Consider the following 22,822-nt stretch of genomic DNA (forward strand, 5'->3'; position numbering starts at 1 on the left):
AACTGCCTAGGTAGATGTGGTCCGGGAGACCGGAGAGAGAAGTGGAAAAGAGTCTTCACTATACCCTATGCATCTTTTGAATTTCGAATCATGTGAATGTCTTATCCCCCAAATAGATACAATTATTAATATGAGAAAGATTTTGCAATAGTTGAAGTCAAAGATAATCTGAGGCAATAGGAATGGCAAAGAGGTTTGTTCATTAGAGAAATAAATGCTTGAAACAAGTTTTTTAATGAAGAGAGAAATGCTTGAAATTGAGAGGAACCACAGCCTCCACTGCACCCACTTCAGCACCCTCACAAAGCCTGCCCTAAGCCACAGCACAGCCTTAGCTTGTTTTAGGCCACTTAAGACGAATGGGATGGGAGTCCCCTTGCTCTAGCTTTTAAATCCTGGCTAGCTTGAAGCGATTAGCAGCAGCAGCAGCAGCTTCTCCCTTGTTTTTCATAAATATTTTGGGTAACCAAGGGAATTTAATAGATGAGATTATCTGGGAAAAGACTGGTTTACCCCATCCTTTCTTGTCCATTTTTGTATATCCTGAACTCTCCTATTCGGTATATGCAGACCTGTGTGATTTACAGCTTTAAATGCCTCAGGAAACGGCAGAAGTTTGTTACATTCTTTCTCCAACCACAACCGACCACCCAGGGAGGGAGTGGGGAGAGGCCTACGACCAAGGGGAGGGTCCAAGCCTGAGGATCATTTGAGTAGAGCGTCTCCAAGCCAGGCTTTTCTTCTGCTCCTCCCCTTCACTGTGTTTCGGTCTCGGGTCCATCCCTGGCTTACACTAGTGGCTGGATCTGCTGGGGGCTGCCCTTGGGGCGGAAGCCGGAGTCGTTCCCCCGCGGCCCGAGGCACGGATTCCTTTGTCTCCCAGGCTTCCGCTCGACGGCGCGGGGGTTGCGGGTAAGTACTCTCTGGTCTGCCCGGCCCTGCCAGCCACGGGCCAGTAGTCTCCACACAAAGCCAGGATTCAGCGCTCGGGAGCGACACTCGGGCCTGGGCGCCCGCACTCTCGAGGCTCGCATAGAAGCCGCGTGGGAACCCGCGGGGGCGCGACGGCCGTCAACGCGCAGGCGTCAGTCTTCCCTTCGGGACACTGCAATTCCCATAAGGCCGTGCCTCGTCCCCCGCGCCTCGGAGGCCCGGGAGCGGCGCCCGCTGCGACGGGCTTGGGGACGCTCGCCGCATTGCATTATGGAATACATAGTCTAATAGAAAACGTCCTGGGGCACAAATTCCCGGCCAAGCCCACGTGTTTACCTTGTGCACTGGGGGTGGGGGGGGACGTCAATGAAGAGTAGCTACTAGATTTCGTCATAAAACGGCGACCAGACAGGCGGCGCCATCTTCGAACTTGGACTTCCGGAAGGACTTTGGTGAGGGTGAGTGTACCGCAGCGGGGTGTGAGGGGCCCCACGATTACTACCCCCCCTTCTTTTTTTGATAGCACTAAGACATTGGGAACCAATTCCGGCTCCGCTTTTCCGCCTCTGCTCAGCATCGCGACCTCCAGCCCCCGAGCTCCTACGGAAACCGCCGTGCTCCCCACCTCCCTAACCCACGGTGGCAGCCCCTATCTCTGATCTCCTCGGGTTTCGCCTTCTTTCCCAGTGAGGTGTCCGTAACATCTTATCCTGTGTCCGGGCCCCGGCGCTGCGAACATTGCAAACCTCGAACTCTGCGAACCTACTGTAGTCCTCAGCCTTAGGAAACTCACGGCTCACTTCCCGAACAGGCTAGTGGTGAAAGCTAACCCCACTCCCAGGACTGAGAAAGAGCAAGCGGTCACCCCTAGGGTGGTGGCGGGTCAGTCTTCTCATTGTAGTGTGTTCAGCCTCTTCCTCGGCGAGGTCCTTGTAACCCTGGGGGTTGTGCCCCGCGCGCTGCAACCCCATTGGCGCAGCCAGGGGCCAGTTATGTTTCCCAATCTAGTCCTTTTATCACGCAGCAACTTGGCTTTCTGTTCCGAAAGGGAGAGGTGGCGACTTGAGCTTCACCCGCGAAACTCACTTTGTTAAAAGTGCAGGGTGCAAGCCGAGGGCCCCAGCGGCATATTGTTACACAAACCTCATTCCTGTGCCTTCGTTCCTTTTTGCCACCCTTTCTTATCATCTGTAGTACTTTCTTAATTGTTTTCTTTAAATTGATTTAATTTTAAGGTTTAAGTGCTTTAGTCTTGATCTAACTAGTCCAGGGATTTCATGGACTAGTTACAGTTTTTTTAAATACAAGTTAAAATAAAAACATAATTAATCAAATAAAATTGTTCAATTTTGTATCAGAAGTCATCTTGCAGACCACCAGTTGTACCATGGGAACACTTTGGAAATAATGTATTAGACCATGCCGTGTGTGTAAAATAATTCCATACCTGCAGAACAGTGTTACCTAATCATTTTCTGTGGTTGGGGAGATCAGGCTGGCGGCCTTGGAGCAGCATGGGAACCAGACAATTTGGGGTGCAGATTTAAAATTTTATAAATCCTGGTACAAATTTACTAAACCTCTTTTGCTTGTGTCCAAAATTTGTATTGTAAAGTCAAAAATGGAAATTAACCACTACACCCTGCTGCTGCCTTCTCTGAGAAGTGAATCCTTATAGAGATTCTTGTACCTTGAGAAGTTAGTCCTTAAATCAACAAAGGTTAATTATTGCACTTACCATGTACTAGTTTCTGGATACAATAATGAATCAGACAAGGTCCCTATCTTATGAAACTTATAAAGAAAATAACTATGGAATAAGTAAATATCCATATCTCTTATTAAAAAATTCCAGATGGACTAAACAGCTACATGTAAGATCTAAAACTAGAAAAATCCTTAGAAAAAAATAAGATATGTTATATTCTGATATTATCAATGGGGTAGGAAATACCTTTTTTAAAGACACAGGAATTTCTTGGTGGTCTAGTGGTTAGGACTCTCCACTTCCACTGCAGGAGGCAGGGGTTCAATCCCTGGTCTGCAGCTAAGATCCTATGTGAGGCAGGGTGGCCACAAAGACACAGAAGCCATAAAGGAGAAGACTGAGAAATTTAACTCATAAAATTTAACCTTAGTTTTGCAAGAAACATTATAAGCAAAGTTAAAAAAGGTAGATACCGAGAGAAAATATTCACAACATAAATAACTCCACAGATCAATAAGAAAATGATCAATTTGTCCTACAGAAATGGGCAATTCATAAAAGACATAGATGTCCAACATATAAAAAAGAAGTTGCTAACCTCAGTTATTATCAGGACAATGCAAATAAATGGGCTTCCCTGGTGGGTAAAGAATCTGCTTGCAATGAGGGAGACTTCAAATGGGTTGTCCTTGGGTCGGGAAAATCCCCTGAGGATAGGCATGGCAACCCACTCCAGTATTCTTGCCTGGAGAACCCACATGGACAGAGGAGCCTGGCAGGTTATAGTCCATGGGATCGCAAAGAGTCCAACATGACTGAGTGACTAAAAGCACACACAAGGAGGAATTTTTTCACCCATCAGGCTGGCAAAAATCGAAGATTGACAAGGGTAGTAAAATGCGTATACCCATTTTTACAGTTAATGGGAGTATAAATTGATTTTCATCTTGGCGACCTGTTTGGAAGTATCAAATTTTGAAATGTGTGTACGCTTTAACCCAGTAATTTCACTTCAGCTGATTATTCTAGAAAAATAATTTCTCATTACTGAAGAGATCTATACTTGAATATTCATTGCAGTAGTATTTGTAATAGTATTGTAATCCAATTGTTCATTAAAAGGGAAATACCCAAATAAACTATAATCCTATGGAACACCACATAGTAGCCCAGAAGAATGAGATGGATGTATGTGTACAGATACGGAGAAATCTTCAAGACATACAGAAGTTCTCTTAACTGATCTTCATTTAACTAACTCCCTCTGTTAACTGACATTCTCCTTTTCGTCTATAAAGCATACAAACTGATGCCCATGGCACACTGAATTCTCGAAGCCTATAGGTTTTTTTCCTGTAGGTCTGATTACTCTCACTAGTTGATCTGAATGCTTGCCAAGAGTTATTGTATTGTTTCCCATCATTTTTAATGTCAATTGATTTGTCACTATATTTATATATTTGTGACATGTTTAAATTTTAAGGAAATTGAGTATGTACAAGTTACATTTCTATTAAAACTGAGTTGAAATATGGCAGATACACAGGTGTTTTATTGTTATTTACATTCTACACATATTTATAAGTATTTTGTATCAATTAAAGGTTTTATACAAACCTAAAAAAGAAAAAGCAAACTGAATTGAATATGGAAGGACAAAAGCAGTGAGTTTGCAAATAAGCAAAAAGCTGCCAACTACGTGTAAAGACAAGAAACAAGTGAATTGTTAAATTTTAGAAGGCGTTTGCTGCAGTTTAGAAGGAGGCAAGGGAAAGGAAAAGGATAAGCATCACCAGTTCCCTTGGGTGGGCCCAGAGGGGGCATGGAGCGAGAACATAACTGGAAAGCTTGACTTCAGAGTGGACGACGGACTCAGAAGCAGGGAGTGTTAGTTATTTGACAAGAAATTGAAGTATGGCTTTTGGTGGTTTTTTCTTTTTAAATATTTATTTGACTGTGTCAGGTCTTAGTTGTAGCACACAAAATCTTCTTTGTGGTGCACAGATTCTCTAGTTGTGGCACAGGGGCTCAGTTGCTCTGTGACACGAGAGTCTTAGTTCCTTGACTAGGGATCGAACCTGCCCCTGCATTGCAAGGCAAATTCTTGACCACTGGTTTTTAGTTTTTTAGTTTTTGTTTCAGAAATCTAAGACTTAGTCATTTGCTGAAGACTATGGGATTAGACACTAAAGGAGAGGGTGTGGGAGCTGACAGAAAGAAAGTGTGACTTTAGTGCCCAGCTAGCTTAGATGTACTGGTTGCAATGGGGGATTGGTTCATCCAGGACTTGAGTTTTGCCAGGCCTGTGAAACAAAAAGATGAAAGGAAGTTTGTAATATCAATAAGAATCTGATTAAAATAAAGGAGTCTAAACTACATGGGATATGGCTGACATAGGGAGAAACTCGAGTGATCAGTGGATAGTGGAGTAATTAACATGGTGAAGAGTAGATACAGTGATCATAGTTGGGCAGCCTGGCTGTAATGATGGGAGGTCGTGATCAGACAGTGGGTGTCTTAGTGATTTTGGAGGTTAAAAAAAGGTTTTATATGTTGGCATCCCGGGTGTGACAGTGGAGTGGATACCAGTGATTTAGCCAAATGTTACGGGCTTGGAAGGAACAAGGTTTTACAAGATGGGGAGGACTTTTTGGTCAAGAATTGGCACTGGAGAAGAACTGAGAAAACACTGATCCCACTTTCTACCCTGGGGTAAGTGGGATTCGAGAGAATGAGCAACCTCCACTTGAGAGCCTGGAAAGCTAGAAACTTCATTTCCTGGAATTTTTCCATTCAAGATTCTGAATATGATTTAGGTCTTACAAATCGAATATGCTCTTGAAGAACTCAAATTTAGACTTCAGTTTAGAGAGGAGGCAGGCCAGAGGGCATGCATTTTGCTTTTGCAGATTGTGGCAGTGACACAGTTCTGGATCTGCAAGCCAGAGAAGAGTCTGCCTCAGTTGGTCACTTTCTGATTATTGCAGAGGCAGCTTGTTTATGGAGCCATCACCTATGGCAGGGGCTTCTTGGTTCAGCTGTGACTCCCTACCGTGGCAGAGGAGAGGCCAGGTGGTTCTTGAACCAGCAGCTATGAACCACTTCTCAGTTTGATAAGTACTTATTCCTAAACTTTTTTGCCCCCTAACCCTTCCTCTATTCTGGGGATTACTTTTGTAATTTCTAGAAACTTGTAGAAGTTTCTGTATTTAGAATGTCATCCTGTTACCTTTACATGAATGACAATTAAGAGTTCTTTTGATCCTTTTGTTTCTTTATCCTCTGGCATCAAATGTTTCTAAGAACTCCCAGGCTGACCTGATTGCCTCCCACCCCCATTTGTAGGAGAAATTTAGTCTTCATTCAGATATTTCTTAATGAGTCTTTATTGATTTTTGTGTCCTTTTTATATGATAAGCCCTTTTAACTTTAGGCTGAGATCTTCCTTTACTTCAGGAAAGTACACATTCTGTTTTTCATTTCAGGAAATTTTCTTTTGTTAGGTCTTTGAACATTTTTTCTGTTCCCATTTTTCTTCTCTGTTCTTTAGAAATAGCAATTATTCATATATTAGCTCCCCATTTTCTCTTTTCGCCCATACCATCTTCTCACTGCTGCTGCTGCTGCTAAGTTGCTTCAATCGTGTCCGACTCTGTGCGACCCCATAGATGGCAGCCTGCCAGGCTCCCCCATCCCTGGGATTCTCCAGGCAAGAACACTGGAGTGGGTTGCCATTTCCTTCAATGCAGGAAAGTGAAAAGTGAAAGTGAAGTCGCTCAGTCGTGTCTGACTCTTAGCGACCCCATGGACTGCAGCCTACCAGGCTCCTCCATCCATGGGAGTTTCCAAGCAAGAGTACTGGAGTGGGGTGCCATTGCCTTCCCCACTAGTCACCGTTATCTCTTTATAGTCTGCATGGTTTCTCTCAAATGCCTTTCATACCACTGATTGTCTTTTCAGTAGTTTCAACATTTTGCTTCTCCTCTGATTTTCATTTCTTTGATTTTATTCTTTTATTCAGTTTCTTTCCTTATGACTACCAGCTCTTTTTTTGCCTTGCCATTGTTTTATCTCTTCTTTGATCTCTTATTGGATTTCACAGTCTCTGGCTTTTTTGAAACTATAGAAGTTTTTGTTGGAAAATTTCTTGTTTTCTGGAGACATTCTTTGAAACAGTACTTTTCACCTTTTTCATTTGAGTCCTTTTTATTCTTTCTATAGCAACTAGGCGTAGGTCCCATTGGATCCTTTTTGCTTATTCCTGATTTTGAATGGAGTAGTTCTCTCCGGGTTTGCTGTTTACCAGAGAACAATGTGGGCTTCCCTGGTGGCTCAGTGGTAAAGAACCTACCTGCCAGTGCTAGAGATGGAGGTTCAATCCCTGGGTCAGGAAGATCCACTGGAGAAGGAAATAGCAACTCACTCTGGTCTTCTTTCCTGGGAAATCCCAGGGACAGAGGAGCCAGGCTACTGTCCATGGGGTTGCAAAGAACAGGATACCACTTGGCAACTAAACAGCAACAAAGAGAACAATGTAGGTGGAGTTTCATTGACCTCTATTTACCTTGATATTGTTATGTTGTATCTTTAGCATATGGTGTTATAATGTATCCTTAGCACCTGAGTTAGAGAGTCGGCTGTTGTTATAGTTCATAAGGATATCTTCTTGAAAAGAGACAGTAGGAAATTTTAATTTGTATGATATTTCTTATGGTATTTGTATTAACACACTTTCCACTGAGGCTGATGAATTCTTCATCCTTAAGACATATACAGATCTATGGAGGGATTCCTCCTTGGATCTGAGTTATTTCTTCCCTTTTGTCACAGACAGGTAGGTTATTCTGGTCGCAAACTGGGCCCTTGCAGTTCTCTGTTGCTCAGGTTTTTGGTGTGGCGGTCACTGTTTTGTTTATCATTGTCAGTTTTCTTTGGTCCGTAGTTGCATAGCTGACTTTTTGGGTTTGAAGAAAATGAAGATCCGTGACACTTTCAGTCTATTCTTCAATGTCTAAATAGTTTCTTAATGCAGTGGGATGTTCCTTAATTGTCTCATAGGCTACCACCTCCCCATCCAGCTGAAAGATTGCTAGCAGGACACTAGAAATTACCTATCCTTAAATAAATCTGCACCTTGACTAATATTAACAAAGATGGATGTTAGCTCTAGTCATCCTGTTCTCCTTCAGTTTGATCTAAATTGTATAGTATCTGGCAGCTATACTTTATAGTTTATTTTAGAAACTTGTGGCCTTTCCCTGCTTCATAACAGGTGATTTTTTTTTTTTCTTTCTCATTTTTTTTAAGAGAGGAATGATTCATTTCATTAGGTTTCAGGGAAAGGGGTTAAATAACTGTTCATTCACTTTAAATCATCTGAATAAAGCACTTAGAATAGTAGTTGGCATGTAGTAAGCATTTACTAAATGGTAGCTTGTTATTGTTTGTTCATTGTCAGTTCCATGAGATCAGGCACCTTGTCTGCCTTGCTTATTGTCATGTTACCAGATCCTAGAATAGTGCCTGTTATATAGAAGATGCTTAGGAATTACTGCTGAATGAATGAATGACCAGAGTTTGGGTTTCTGGTTGGTTGGGAAGGTGGGGTGGTGGGGGTGGTTGGAGGAACAATGATGAGAAGAGAAAGACAGGAGGTGGAAAAATCTGAGCTCTTACCAGAGCTTTTTCCTTCTCGTCATTTGTATGTCTCTTGCATGCAGGGGCAGCCATTTTTTGGGGTGCTAATGGATACCTACGGGGTCGGCTATATGGCTCTGGAGGAGGCCGGCCCCGTGGGGAACATGACTGTGGTAGACTCTCCTGGACAAGAGGTGCTGAACCAGCTTGACGTCAAGGCCTCCTCAGAAACAACCAGTGTGGAGGCTTCCATAGAGATGCCATTATCTACCCCTTTCCCTGGATATGAGGATTCTCTGGATGAGAGGAGGCTCCTTCCAGAGCAGGAAAGCCTCTCCAGACTGCAACAGCAAGGTGTGTCCCTTGATCTTTCAGCCTTTTAGCCCCGCATGCTCAGCTTAAGATGAACGAGAGCAGGTCAAGCTCATAGGACTTTACAACCTGGGTATGGTGTAATCTGTTCCAAAAAGGTTTGAGCTCTGGTCCCATCTCACAGACCCATATTCTTCTCTACAGATCTTTCTTCAGAGATGTCAAAGGTCCCAAAGCCTAGGGCCTCAAAGCCTGGCCCGAAGAGAGGTGGTAGGACACGGAAAGGCCCCAAAAGGCCCCAGCAGCCTAATTCTCCATCAGCCCCTCGGGTTCCTGGTCTCTTAGATCAATCCAACCCTCTGTCCACCCCCATGCCTAAGAAACGAGGTCGAAAGTCCAAGGCAGATCTGCTACTGCTGAAGTTGTCCAAAGGCCTAGATCAGCCAGAGTCTCCACATCCAAAGATGCCCCCTGAGGACTTTGAGACCCCTCCTGGGGAACGACCCCGCCGAAGGGCTGCCCAAGTGTAAGGATTGTGGGGCGCAGCTTGGTGGAGGGGGGCTGGGGTGAAGGGGTGGGGGTGGAGCAGATGCTGGAGAGATGAGTGGACTGTGGTGAGGTGTCAGGTAAGCAGGGGTGGTGCTGGCTTCTGGGCACTTGAGCAGTCTTCTAGGTCTTCAACAGCAGTTTCTGTCTGGTTAAATTCTGTGGGCGGTTTCTTTCTGTACCTCATCCTATCACATTTTCCGCTATTTCCTCCAAGTCTTCACTGCAGTTTTACTGTGCTGTATACGTCAGCATATATATGTCCTTCCATCCTTTCCATTTTCCCTCAATGATCTCTGACTGTGGTAGTGCTTCAGACTTGGACTCAGAAGACCTGGGTTCAGATTCCACATATGTGATCTGAATCCTCTTGTCCAAGTCACCTAACTTTCCTGGATTTCTGTTTCTACATCTATCAAAGGGGGAGGGAAAGTAATAGCCATTTCACACGGTCACTGGGAGGATCTAGTGAGATGAGAATTGGCCAAGCGTCAGGCAGAGTGGGCCCTGGGTGAAGTGGCTGTGCTATGGCTCTGACTCTGCCCTGTCCTGCAGGGCACTTCTGTATCTTCAGGAACTGGCGGAGGAGCTCTCAACAGCGCTGCCTACTCCAGTGTCCTGTCCTGAGGGCCCCCAGGTGAGCAGCCCTACCCAGCCGAAGATAATCCAGCCGCAGGCAGCCTGTCTCCGTGGAGAAGGGGATAACACCGCACGGGATGAAGACTTTGTTCTCCAGGTTGAGGCTGAAGAAGCAGAAGAAAGCGAGGCCCCAAGTGAGAACTCTTCTGACCCCGAGCCTGCAGCGCCCCGAAGCACTACCCGAGGATCTACTCAGGTAACCTGAGTGGACAAGACCATGGAGGGAGAAATAGGAGCATTATTGGGAGGATCAGCAGGGTGCCCAGAAGGAAGGCTTTAGCCTAGTAACTAGGATGGCCAAAACAGGGGAAAGTTAAGAAAGAGCAACTTCAAACACAGTTGAGATTCTGGAAGCTGAGGGTGTAACTAAACAAGATTATTTGTTCATACATTGAGCATCTCCTCTGAGCTAGGAAGCACAATCATGAATAAGACAGGGTCCTCCCGTACAAAGCTTACAGTATAATAAATGCTGCACCAGGAGGGAACAGAATGCTTTAGGCATATAGAGGAAGGGTGGTTAACTGCTTAGACTTCATAAAGAAATGCTCGTTGAGTTAGGTCTAGAAAGGAACTGAAGTTTGTCAGAGAGGATGATTTCCCAGAAACTGGTTATGGCTGCAGCATAGGGCCTGGGTTAACGTGGGGAAGATTAGACTAGAGAGGATGAAAGAAATGAAACTGGTAGGAGCCAATAGAGTATGTGCGTGTATAATTATGGTAAAATAGATATAACAAAATTTACTGTTTTAAAATGTACAATTCAGGGGCATTCAATGCATTCACAGTGTAGTGTAACCATCACCACTATCCATTTCTAAAACTTTTGTCATCCCAAACAGAAACTCTGTACAACAATGGTTTTTAGGTAGGAAAAGAACATGATCGGTTAGGAAAATAGGTTAATTTGCAGTTGACAATGAGAAGGCAGCTTCATTTCTCTAGGTGAGAGGTGGTAAGGGCCTAAACTAAGCAGTGGAGGAAGAAAAGATCAGGAGACAGAGATAAGAGATACATAAGAGGATTAATAGCAGTTGGGAGTTGAAGGAGAGGAAAGGGCAGGAGTTTCCAACTTTGATGGTGCTCTCATACACTGAACTTGGGAACACAGAAAGGGTGGGGGATGCAGGAAGGGTGAAGGTGGGCAGGTGAAGTGATGAGTTTACTTTCTGACATGTCGAGCTGGAGGGGCCAATGGGTCAAGGGCCGTCCTTCTGGAGACGTCTGGTTGCCAGTCAGATATATAGGACCAGTGCTTTACTCCTCCCAGGGGCATTTAAGGGAGCACCAGAACCCTCTAGTAAAGATAAATGTCTCAATGCAACATCTTAAAAATCAAAATTAATGCAACAAATCTATGTTGAAGAAAATACAAAATTTTCAATAAAGGCAGGAAGTATACTAGTGATACTCACTTTTGCCTCAAGTTCTAATATGGCTCAGCACCACATTGTATGAGTCTAGATTTTGTAGAAAAGTTGAGACTGAGTAAAGGTTACATTTGCTAAGATGCAGTCAGGCATAAAAATGGGGGTCAAAGCCATGAGTCAAAAGGATGAGATTACCAGGAGTACATGTATTGAGGGTTGAGAAGACACAGGAACTCTAGGAAATACCTTCAGTGACTAACCCTCAAAGGAGGGAGGCTACCCCCAGGGCAGGAGCTTCAGGAAGCAAATAGGAGTGCTCTGAATTAAGTGCTGTAGAAACACACCAAGGAAGATGAACAGAAAATAGAGAGCAGGTTTTGCTGGAGAAGTAAGAGCAAAAGATGGAGAGGTCATTGTAATGGTTAAGATACAAATCTTTTAAGATGCCGATAGGAGAAAAATTAGAGAGCAAGTAGTACCAGAAGAAGAAAAAGCTGAGAAAGCTCTCTCCTGGGGACTTTCTCTAGCCTGTAAAATTCTCTGACTTACACTTTCTTCAATTTGATCCTCAGAAGCAGAAGCCACACGTTCGGGGAATGGCTCACAATGGCTTACCAAATCACATCATGGCCCCTGTTTGGAAGTGCCTTCATCTCACCAAGGATATGTGAGACTTGGGGAACGGGAGCTGGGGATGAAAGGTAGGGGTGGAGAACAAAGGAAGGCCGAGGACCCAGCCTAGCAGTGGGGCTGTGAGAAGTAGGGGCAAGCACCCGCAGTGTAGAACAGGGGGAAGACATTTGTAACTCAAAGGTCCTGCTCCAAAGGCAGAAGCTCTCAAGCTGTGCTGTCCAGTTTGGTAGCTGCAAGCTGCACGAAGCCATTTAAATTTCATTTAAAATTAATGAAATATAATTAAAAGTCCAGTTTCTCAGTTGCTCTAGCCACATTTAAGTGCCCAATAGCTACTTGCAGCTTGTGTGTTAGATTAGCACAGATAACAGATTGCTCCCATCCTCAAAGAAAGTTATGGGGCAGTGCTGCTCTGGAATCTCTCCTTCACTAATGCTACTTCTGCTCCTCCAGCCGAGATCAGAAGCATTCATACTGGGAGTTTGCGGAATGGATTCCTTTAGCGTGGAAGTGGCGCTTGTTATCTGAACTGTAAGTTGAAGGGGCATCTTTGAAATCTAGGAGCGGGTGACACCCCTGGAGGCAGAAGGGTAACTGAGGACTCTAGATTGATCATGGGAATCCCAGTATAGGTGAAACTTTTCCTCATTTAGACTGTTTGTTCCCTTTGCCATCCCCCAGTGAGGCAGCTCCCTACCTGCCCCAGGAGGAGAAGTCCCCGCTGTTTTCTGTACAACGTGAAGGACTTCCTGAAGATGGCACCCTCTACAGAATAAACAGGTGATGATCGCATCTCTTTTTTGTGATTCTGGGAGACAGAAGTAGGAAAAATGGATGTCAAAGGGGATGGGAGATTGGCCCTGTTCTTCCCTGAATGCTGGTCCAGTTGGTCCCAAGGCTAGGAGAGCTGCCTATATTTGCTCAGCCCCCTCTAATCTGCAGTGCTTCTCTCTGCTGGCCAGACTGAGGGAGCCTAGGGAGGTTGAGGGTGGAACAAGTTTTCAAGGTCACATCTACTCAGCTAGACGTGGACAGACTGGCCCTAGAGTGAACACTGTAGTGAATCAGAATGCATGGCCTGTCACCTTTGAAGGTGAGCCTGGAGCTAGACAGACCTGGGGAAGGGAAGGAGGAAGATAACATGGTGGCTAGGACTGGTCTCGCTTGTTGACTGTGAGTGATGCTCTGGTGCTTGCTTAGGTCAGGAGCTCCAGGTGGCACTCCCATTCTGTCTGCATTCCTTTTTTTTTTTCTTTTTTAAGAGCAGTTTTAGGTTCACAACAAAACTGAGAGGCAGGTAGAGAGAGTTCCCATATACTCCCTCTCTCCCCACCACCGCTCCACCCCGACCCCGACACGCACAGCCTTCCCCATTATCAACAGTCCCTCACCAGAGTGGCGCATTTGCGCATTTGTTACGATCGATGAACCTGCACCAACACATCACAATCGCTCAAAGTCCATAGTTTACCTTTGGGTTCACTCTTACTGTTGTACACTTTATGGGTTTGGTTAAAGGTTTAATGACAGGTATCCATCATTATGGTATCATATAGAGTATTTGCATTGCCCTAAAAATACTCTGTGTTCTGCCTGTTCATCCCCTACCTCTCCCCTCCTCAGCCTCTGGTTATCACTGATCTTTTTACTGTTTCCATAGTTTCACCTTTTCCAGAATGTCTTATAATTGGAATCATACAGTATGTAGCCTTTTCAGGTGGGCTTCTTTCACTTAGTAATGTGCATTCAAGTTTCCTTCATGCCTTTTCATGGCTTGATAGGTCATTTCTTTTTAGTGCCAAGTAATATTCCATTGTCTGGATGTATCACAGTTGATCCATTCATCTACTGAAGTCCTTACTGCCTTTTACTAGCTTCTTTTTTTCATCTTTGCCTTTTCTATAGATTTAGCTCTATCACTGCACACCCAGAGCGCTTGGATGTGTCTTTCTTCACTGGGGGCCCACTCTGGGCTCTGGACTGGTGCCCAGTGCCAGAGGGGTCAGCAGCCTCGCAGTATGTGGCTCTTTTCTCCAGCCCTGACATGAATGAGACACACTCACTGAGCCAGCTGTATTCGGGCCCTGGGCTGCTCCAGCTCTGGGACCTTGGGACCTTGCAGCAAGAAAGCTGGTGAGGTGGGGCTGGGACACTGCCAGGGGAGAGTGGTGGAGGAAGAAAGAAGGGTGGGTCTGGGCTGGGGGCAGGGGAAGGCTCAGACTGGGTTGAGACAAGGGGAACACAGGCTCTGGAAGCTCTAGACCCTTCCTTCCTACCCATTCTCTGCACATGCTCTCTCTCTCAGTCTTGGCAACAGAGCCCACTTTGTCTACGGGATAGCTTGTGACCACGGCTGCATCTGGGACCTCAAGTTCTGCCCCAGTGGAGCATGGGAACTTCCAGGCACCCCTCGGAAGGTACTTCCCACTTGACTGTGGGGTGGCCTTTGGCCTCAGCCAGAACAAAGGGGCCCTGGGTCTTCCCAGAGTTGGAGAAAGGGAAGTTGGAGAGTGGGAGGTGGAGTTTGTCCAGCAGCTCCATATCAGATTTTCAGGGACCAGAAGCTCACGCATTTTCTGAGACATTCCTTCCAGCAGCAAGTCTCAGTGCAGATCTGGTGTCACCCTCTAGGCTCCTCTCCTGCCCCGACTGGGTCTCCTGGCTCTTGCCTGCTCAGATGGGAAGGTGCTGCTGTTCAGCCTGCCCCATCCCGAGGCCCTGCTGGCTCAGCAGCCCCTAGGTGAGTATTGCAGCAAGGAGGATGGGGCTGCTGGAGTTGTGGCCAGAGCTTAGAAGGGCCTGTCCACCCCCTCCCCCCGCACCCCGAAACTCCTCCAGGCCCAGTGTCTCCAGTGCAGAGCCTTACTTACCCAGTCAGTCCTCCCATTCTGACTTCACTCTTCCCCATTCTTTTACTTCTCTCTTTTTCAGTCTTGTAACTGCCTTCTTTGAGCACATTGTCTTTGATCTCCCCACTTCCATGCTCTCCTGTGCTCTCAGGTCTTCCCCCTCTCACTGCCCCAGTTAACTGGCTGTGTGAGGAGCTGCCACAGGCTGAGGCTGGTGCCTGGAGCTTGTCTCCTGCCATACTCCTCTTCCTCCCCCAACCCTGTCCTCACCTCTCCTCCCCTCACCACCAAACATACAGGAGAACACGCTCTCTTTGTTGTGAAGGGAAGGAGAATATGGAGCTGAAGGTGAGCATGAAAAGGAAGGAGCAGAGAAAGGCAGCTCCCATTTGATTAAATTTACTTGTTTTTCAACAGTACTGCATGTTTAAAGAAGAGGGCCCCTGGGTTTAAACCCTGAGAAATTCCCTATTTAGTGGTTTCTGGTGTTAGGCATGGATTGAGGAGGGAGTGGGAATTAAGAAGTTAGGACAGAGGTGTACAGACAATTCTTTCAGGATGCTGGTCTGTGAAGGAGATCATAATAAAGAGGTCGGTGGCTGGAAGTGAATGAAGGGTAGAGGGGGAGGGTTCCTTTGCAGCCCACTGGTTAAGAAGCCACCCTTCCAATGCAAGGGGGCACAGGTTCAATCCCTGGTCAGAGAACTAAGGTCTCACATGCCACAAGGTGTGGCCAAAATAAGGGGTAAAGGAAGGCTTTGGTCTGTTCACTTGATTAACCAGAGACAAGAGTGCATGTTTTACTTCTATGCTTGCGAGTGACCCAATAGCAGGAGAGAAAGTGGAGAGTGCAGAAGGGGTGATCAGATGAGCCACGCTCTGGACAAGGAAAGCGAAGTTGAGAAGAGAGCAGAGTGGAGAGATTAGGCATTCTCATAGGAGGAAGGGCACAGTCAAGTAGAACAGGAAGAAGGATCTGGGGGCAGGCAGAGGCAAGTTCACACATTGATGGTGGCAAGAGAAAAGTGAGAGGGAGGGGCATTGTTGAGAGGGCAGGGGTGCTGGTCTGCGAGCTCAGCCTGGTTGGGACCCCAGCCGTCTGGATCTAGAACTTCAGTTTCTGCCCTTCTTCCTCACAGATGCAGTGAAGCCTGCCATCTATAAGGTGAGTGAGGAGCCTGCTCCCTTAAGCCAAGGCTCCATCTTCTAGAGCCTCCCTTACCAATTCCACAGTGAGTCTCCTTCCACCTCTGGAAAATCTCCCACCCCGTGCTGACTAAACACTGATTTGAGCCTTCATTCCAGACAGTAGTTATGCCTAATCCTGGTCTTGTCTCTCTGTCCCTGCAGGTTCACTGTGTGGCAACCCTCCAGGTAGGGTCTATGCAAGCTTCAGAACCCTCTGAGTGTGGTCAGTGCCTTAGCCTGGCTTGGATGCCCACCCGGCCCCACCACCACCTGGCTGCTGGATATTACAATGGTAAAAAACAAAACATAGGGAACTATTGCTCTTTAAATTTTTATATGTGCTTGTTTTTTGGTTGTTGTTTCCCTTTTGGTTCAGTGTTCAACATTATGAAGTTATAAAAATTCGTGCTTGTAGAAAAAATATAGAGAAGAGAAAAATATCACTAGACTTTTTCCACTCAGAAAAAAAAAATTAAGAATAGATAAACATCATTTCTTGCTGTTCTCTATGCATGTATAAAAAGATTGGATGGAAAGAGAAAGAATTCTATAAAAATGGGATCATAAAGATCCTTTTAAGATTAAAAAGGAAAAGAATAAAAAGTTGTAAATAACATTAATTGGTATCATTAGGTTGTTACTGTTTTTAATTTTTTATTTGTTTGAATTAGATCTTAGTTGCATCACGTGGGATCCTTCCTTGTGGTGCACGGACTCTCTAGTTGTGCCAGGAGGGCCCAACTAAGTTGCTCTGTGGCTTGTGGTATCTTAATTCCCCAACCAGGGGTCAAACCTGAATCCCCAGCATTGCAAAGTGAATCCTTAACCAGCAGGCAAGTCCCAGTTGTTACTGGTTTTAAATAACAGTTTCACTTTTAGGCACACCAGTAGACTTTCTGCTGGGGATGAGGAAGTTAGCGCTCTTACCCTGCTTTTTCTCATCCCTCTCACCATCTCCTGTGTCCCTTTTGGTGGTCTTATTCTTACATTGTCAAGGTATGTGATACTTGATGCTGTTTTGCCATCTTAATTCCCAGAATTACCTAATCTTAACTCTATATTGAAAAGAGTGCCTGTCTCCACCAGACCTTTCATCTCAGGCTCCCCCTCCGTGGCTCTGTTATTTAAATTGCTTAGCTGTAATTCACCGTCAAGTTTTTTCAAGAAAGGCTCATAAGTGTTACATTTACTGAGTTTCTGTATAAAAAGGGGATGTCTTTTACATTGATCAAAGTTATACTTGTGATTACCTCATCCTCTGCCAGGCTGGTCAGCTTGCTTTGGATCAGCCCAGTTAGTTTATTTGTCCATTTGTTTTCTATTCCTCTACATGTTGCTTTTGGCTCTTTGCCTGTTCTCTTGGCCTGAGAGTAGAGTTGGCAAACATTTCTGTTCAGGTTCAGACAGTGGATATTTTATGCTTTGTGGGCTCTTTGGCCATTGTTGGAACTATCCACGTCTGCCATTGTAAAGAGAAAGCAGCCACAGACCTCAGGGAAACAAATGGGTGTGGTCGTGTTCCAGTCAAACTTACTTACCAAAACAGGCAGCAAGCTGTGTTTGGCCCACGGGCTATAGTTTGCCAACCCTTGTCCTAAAGGGTTTATCCTTAAAAAAAAAAAAAATACCCTTGACTTTTATTTACTGGGTGCATTCAACCTATCTTTCAATGATAGATCTCAAACTAAGCTATTACTTTTATGTTGATGAGCACTGGAACTAAAAATATCAGGTTGAGTCTTTAAACCATGGACGGAATGTTGGCTAGCTAATCATAATCCCTCCAGTCTTTCATAAGGGATCTGATCTGAGAGTAGAAGACATAGGTCCTAGGAGCCAGAGAAAGAAATTAGAGCAAGGAAAAGAGATTACTATGTGCTGTGCTCAGTCGTGTCCAACTCTTTGCCACCCTATGGACTGTAGCCCACCAGGCTCCTCTGTCCATGGGATTTTCCAGGCAAGAAGACGAGTGGGTTGCCCTTTCCTCCTCCAGAGAATCAAACCCATGTCACCTGCATCTTCTGCATTGGCAGGTGGATTCTTTACCACTGAGCCACCAGGGAAGCAATAACCTGACTTTAACACCTACACATTCTTTCCTGACCCTCAGGCATGGTGGTTTTATGGAACCTTCCCACGAACTCACCCCTGCAGCGGATACGGCTCTCTGATGGCTCCTTGAAGCTCTACCCGTTCCAGTGTTTCCTAGCCCATGACCAGGCTGTGCGTACTCTTCAGTGGTGCAAAGCTAACAGGTATTGAACAGGGGGGTGTGGAGGTGGGAGGTGAGGACAGGCTGACTCTTCCAGAGTTGTTCAGACTTGATCTTCTTCTCTCATCTTTCCACAGTCATTTCCTGGCCTCTGCAGGGAGTGACCGGAAAATCAAATTCTGGGACCTTCGACGACCTTATGAACCAATAAACTCTATCAAGCGCTTCTTGAGTACAGAGCTGGCCTGGCTGCTCCCCTACAATGGTGTCACTGTGGCTCAGGACAACTGCTATGCCTCGTACGGCAGGATGGAGAGAGGATGAGCTCTGGGGACAGGCCCTCGGGGTTGGGGTGCACTGTGCCAGATTATTGTGGGGAGAGGAGGGTTGTTTCACTTTGGGAGTCTGGATTCTGGGGGAAGAAAAGAGTCTAATCTTAGAAAAAGGAAGATTTTCTTTTCTTTATCTCTTACAGTTATGGACTCTGTGGAATTCACTACATTGATGCTGGTTACCTTGGTTTCAAGGCCTATTTCACTGCTCCTCGAAAAGGCACTGTCTGGGTGAGCCCCTCTCTTCCAAACCTTCAGTACACAGGCAAACAGTTCCTAGTGGTAGTCAGAAAGAGGCCATAGGTTTGGAAAGAAAGAGAAGATAGGTGTGTGGTAATTGTCATCAAGGATATGGATTATGTTAAACTTATTTATGCTTGTTTATGTAAATATGTCTCTCCCCCCTCAGACTGTGCAGTTGTTACCAGTTCACAGAACTGAATTAATGAGTGAGTGAGTGAATGACAAATATCTGTCTCTTCCTATTAGAGTCTTTCAGGATCTGACTGGCTCGGGACAATAGCTGCAGGAGATATATCTGGAGAGCTCATTGCAGCTATATTGCCTGATATGGCACTGAACCCAACAAATGTCAAGCGACCTTTAGATCGAAGATTCGTACGTATATGAATATTTAATAGCACCATCTGTTGGGTCCTAATCTACCTGACCTCCCAAATTAGTGCTGCCAAGTAGCAGAAGAGTCTCCCCACCCCAGTATTCTCCCTAGAAGTCTTAGCATAGAGTTGTACATAATTTCCCCTACCTTCATGTATCTGAACATAGGTTTAAACATACCCTTTTCTTCTACCTTAAAGTCTTTCCTGCTCCAAACCAATTTTCTCTATTTTACTTTTATTTGGTCTTCAGTATTACAGGTCGTAATCTCATTCTTTTTTCTAGCCTATATATAAGGCAGATCTGATACCATATCAGGACAGTCCTGAAGGTCAAGACCACACTTCTGCTTCATCTGGGGCCCCAAACCCTCCCAAGGCTCGAACTTACGCTGAAACGGTCAACCATCACTACTTGCTGTTTCAAGACACAGATTTGGTAAATTGAGGCCAGGAGAATGGGTGCAGCATTAGAAAACGTAGACGACGTGAGTCCTTGTATAGCAGGGGATCTGGAGGAGTTGCAGCAGAAAGATGTAAAACTAAGAATCTGCTCGCTTTCTCTCTCCTCTCATACCCTCCTCCCCAGCGTTCGTTCCACGGTCTGCCCCACAGAGAACCGATGCTGCGCATGCAGGAGGGAGAGGGGCAAACACGGCTCTGCCTGGACCGGCTGCAGCTGGAAGCTATTCATAAGGTAGGAACCTTACCTCTCATCTTCCCATCCTTCCTCTCATCTCCTCCCAACTCTGAGCCTGTGAGCCATGAAATCGGAGAGGAAAAGGTAACAGAGATGGCAAAGGAGGGGAAATAGCTCCACACCCTCATCCTCCAGAGCACGACAGACACTTCCTTCATGGTCTTCTCATCCTGATTCTCACCCCATCATGGTCCTGTTCTTTCAGATTGCGGCCCTTCTTTTTGCTCTTACGGCTAGGACTCACCCTGAAGTACCAACTCTGAGCATCGCTTTTGTTTTCTGTTCTTTTCACAGGTACGTTTCAGTCCAAACCTGGACTCTTACGGATGGCTGGTCTCTGGAGGGCAGTCGGGGCTGGTTCGGATCCATTTTGTCCGTGGACTCACCTGTCCACTGGGCCACCGTATGCAGCTTGAAAGCCGAGCCCATTTCAGTGCTATGTTCCAGCTGGCCTCCCCCTCTCCAGGGCCTGGCTTTCCTCCAACCAGCCATTGCCTTCTGCCCGGTCCCTAGTCATGGTCCCCACAGGACCCTTGGAATGAAGTCTGCCGAGAACAATTGGCTCCGAGCACACAGCCATAGGAACTGGGGCCTTCCTGGACAGTGATGCTGCCAGGCCTGGATCTTTAGACCTGCCTCCCCAGGACCCCTTAGATCCCTCTCCTTCCACAGACTTCTCCTGTCATCATGGCCCCCCGCGGGCAGGGGGGTTCTCCCTCCACAAACTCTCAAGTCTCAGCATAAAACTATGACTCACAAGAAACACTCAGCCTGTCCTAGGCTTGGGAGTCAAATTGCTCATATTGAGCATATTGTGAAGTGGGTAAAGCTAAGTAAAGGTACTGGGTGTTTTTGAGACCACATGTGAGTGGGTGTTTGGAGAACTGGAAAGGGTATCTGCATGAAGGCTCCTGTCTGACTATGTTCTGGATCCAATATTACTGCCTTCCTAACTTCCTCTTTAGAGTACCCAACACACAGGCCCACGAGCAGGTGATGGTAACTCATTGGACTGAAGCTGCTTATAGGACTTCCTTAACTAAGGAACACACCACAGACGCCCTGCCAACAGAAGAGTGGCTCAGATCTTACTTGCTCCTGCTTATGAAATATTCCCAATCACTGGTCATCTGACCCTTCTTGAGCACTCCTAGACAGTCATGTTTTTAAAATCTTCCTTTATATCAAGTCAAAGAGTACCTCTATACATTTTACCATGGGTGTTAGGAAATCTAGTCACTCTTCCCTGTGATTGCTCTTTTAAGTATTTAAAAATAGCTATCATGTGTTTCCCAAGTCTTTTCTTCTCTAGATTAAATATCATCAATTACTTTAACCATTCTTTTACACGTCATGATTTTTGATCCTTCTGTCACATTGTTGACTTATTAAACATATTTAGCTACTTTATTTCAATTCTCTGTATAGGAGGTATGTAAAATCCAAGCACAGTAATATATCTCATCTTGTGGGATGTTGCAGACTCACAGTGACTGCAATATTGCCTGTTAAGCAAGGATGGACCACCCTCCCACCCCACCCCACCCCCACCACCAAGGAGAACTAGGCAAACAATAGTCTTCAAATGTATGAGTATAACCTGAGGTTTGGTTGTGGGGAGCAGGGCAAGAGTCAGATGACTTCAGGAAGTAGAGAAAAGCACACAGCCAGCTCCTATTGAAGGGAGTGGAGATTAGTTCAGTGCCTTCTTGGAACAAAACCTGCTGGCACTCTAGACTGATTGGCCAAATATCTGGGAAGAACTTTCTGCCTCTTCAGTGGAGAATTTTATGTCAAGAAAATTTCCTTTAAGGGGAAAGGAATCAAGTAGTTCAATTCCTTTCCTGTGCAGAAGAGGAAACAGACCTGGAGGCAACCCAGACCATTAGCAGCAGAGGGACCACAACTCACGTCAGTGCCAAGTATTGCACCATCCTATTGTGCTAGCTCAGATTGTGCCAGTTTGTTTTTGTGACAGTTGGTAGGGAAGTGCTTTCCATTGCAGTGTTGCTTTGCTCATTCTACACAGCAGCCCCTTGGCACTGCATCATGAAATCCCACTTTCAGTGGTAGAAAGATGGGGCCTGGGGACCCATGTCATTGAGGCTGTAGGCTGGTATTGGCAGCCCTGCCCCTGCTGCCCGTTCTGCCCTCATCTCAGCCTCCAAAAGAAAATCAGGAAAATGCTGTCAGCCCTTGCTTGCTTTCTCTCCCATAAACCATTTACTCCCCAGGCCACTCCCCTCCAACCATTCCTCGTCCATGGGTTCCTGTGCGATTCTTCCTTTGTGCCTTTGCTCTTACTAGTCCCTCCTCCTGGAACGTCCTTTTCCACCATCTCCACCTAAGTACTGTTCATTGTTCAAGGTCCCAGCGCAAATTCTAACCTTCACCAAAGGGCTTCCCAGATTTCTCCAGTAAAATCTATCCTCTCCCATGTGTTCCCAAGAGGAAGGAAAGGAGGCTAAAGGAATATATATTGGGCACTTTCAAGAACTTTAACATATTACTTAATTTAACCCTAAAAAGTCAACATTGCCCCAATTTACTTGACAAAGATTCTGAGAGTTTAAGCATTCTGAAGAACGTCATAGAACTGCTGAGTGGTGGTAGTCTGACTTCAAACTACAACTTTCCAATTTGGCACATTTGGTCTCCTATTACATTTACTAGTGTAAATTTACTCTAGCATGGTGTTTTGTGTATAGAAACCTTTAGTTAAAAGTTTGTGATATCAAATTCTCTTGCTTCCTAACTGCATTTCTCCAGTATCTCTTATAGGATTCTCCCTGCCTTAATCATACAGGAATTGTGTAAATGGGGGGCTGGAACTAGTCAGGTAAAGAGCCTGAGTCAGACAAGGCTGCCTCCTGAAGTGTGAGCTCCCTGGGGATAATTAAGCAAAGGGTGCCAGGCTGACATCTGCCAGGGATCTTGCAAAAGTTTCCACTACCCTAGAAAGAATGTTGCAGTATATTCACAAACTGTTACAAATGTTAGAGCTGGAAATGGATTAGGAAATCACCTAATCTATTGGTTTCCAAACACTTGTAGTTGTGGGCCTCCTTATTTAAATGTGGGTTTTTCTAGAAATATATACATATTTTTATGTGGGTAGCCTTTCCCTTCTCCAGGGGATCTTCCCA

General features: G+C 45.5%; 1 protein-coding gene across 4 annotated transcripts; it reads left to right on the top strand.

Annotated features, from left to right (window-relative positions):
• The first annotated feature begins 326 nt into the window (after positions 1-326).
• On the top strand, positions 327-21,012 carry GTF3C2 (general transcription factor IIIC subunit 2). 4 transcript variants are annotated; one of them, XM_059891803.1, is made up of 20 exons: positions 327-912; positions 5,629-5,758; positions 8,362-8,632; positions 8,795-9,116; positions 9,692-9,971; positions 11,718-11,812; positions 12,232-12,309; positions 12,460-12,558; positions 13,684-13,911; positions 14,084-14,195; positions 14,410-14,518; positions 15,767-15,792; positions 15,978-16,107; positions 17,926-18,070; positions 18,165-18,326; positions 18,503-18,590; positions 18,849-18,977; positions 19,263-19,415; positions 19,566-19,673; positions 19,971-21,012. In XM_059891803.1, exons 3-20 carry the CDS (start codon positions 8,386-8,388, stop codon positions 20,187-20,189), a joined length of 2,730 nt encoding a protein of 909 aa, XP_059747786.1. In that variant the 5' UTR covers positions 327-912; positions 5,629-5,758; positions 8,362-8,385; the 3' UTR covers positions 20,190-21,012. The 4 variants fall into 4 exon arrangements, with proteins under 4 accessions (XP_059747786.1, XP_003586709.2, XP_015329050.1 ...); XM_015473564.3 differs by lacking the exon at positions 327-912 and adding an exon at positions 1,366-1,391; XM_003586661.6 differs by lacking the exon at positions 5,629-5,758.
• The last annotated feature ends 1,810 nt before the right edge of the window (positions 21,013-22,822 follow it).

The sequence above is a fragment of the Bos taurus genome, chromosome 11 (assembly GCF_002263795.3).
Source record: "Bos taurus isolate L1 Dominette 01449 registration number 42190680 breed Hereford chromosome 11, ARS-UCD2.0, whole genome shotgun sequence".
Taxonomy (NCBI): Eukaryota; Metazoa; Chordata; class Mammalia; order Artiodactyla; family Bovidae; genus Bos; species Bos taurus.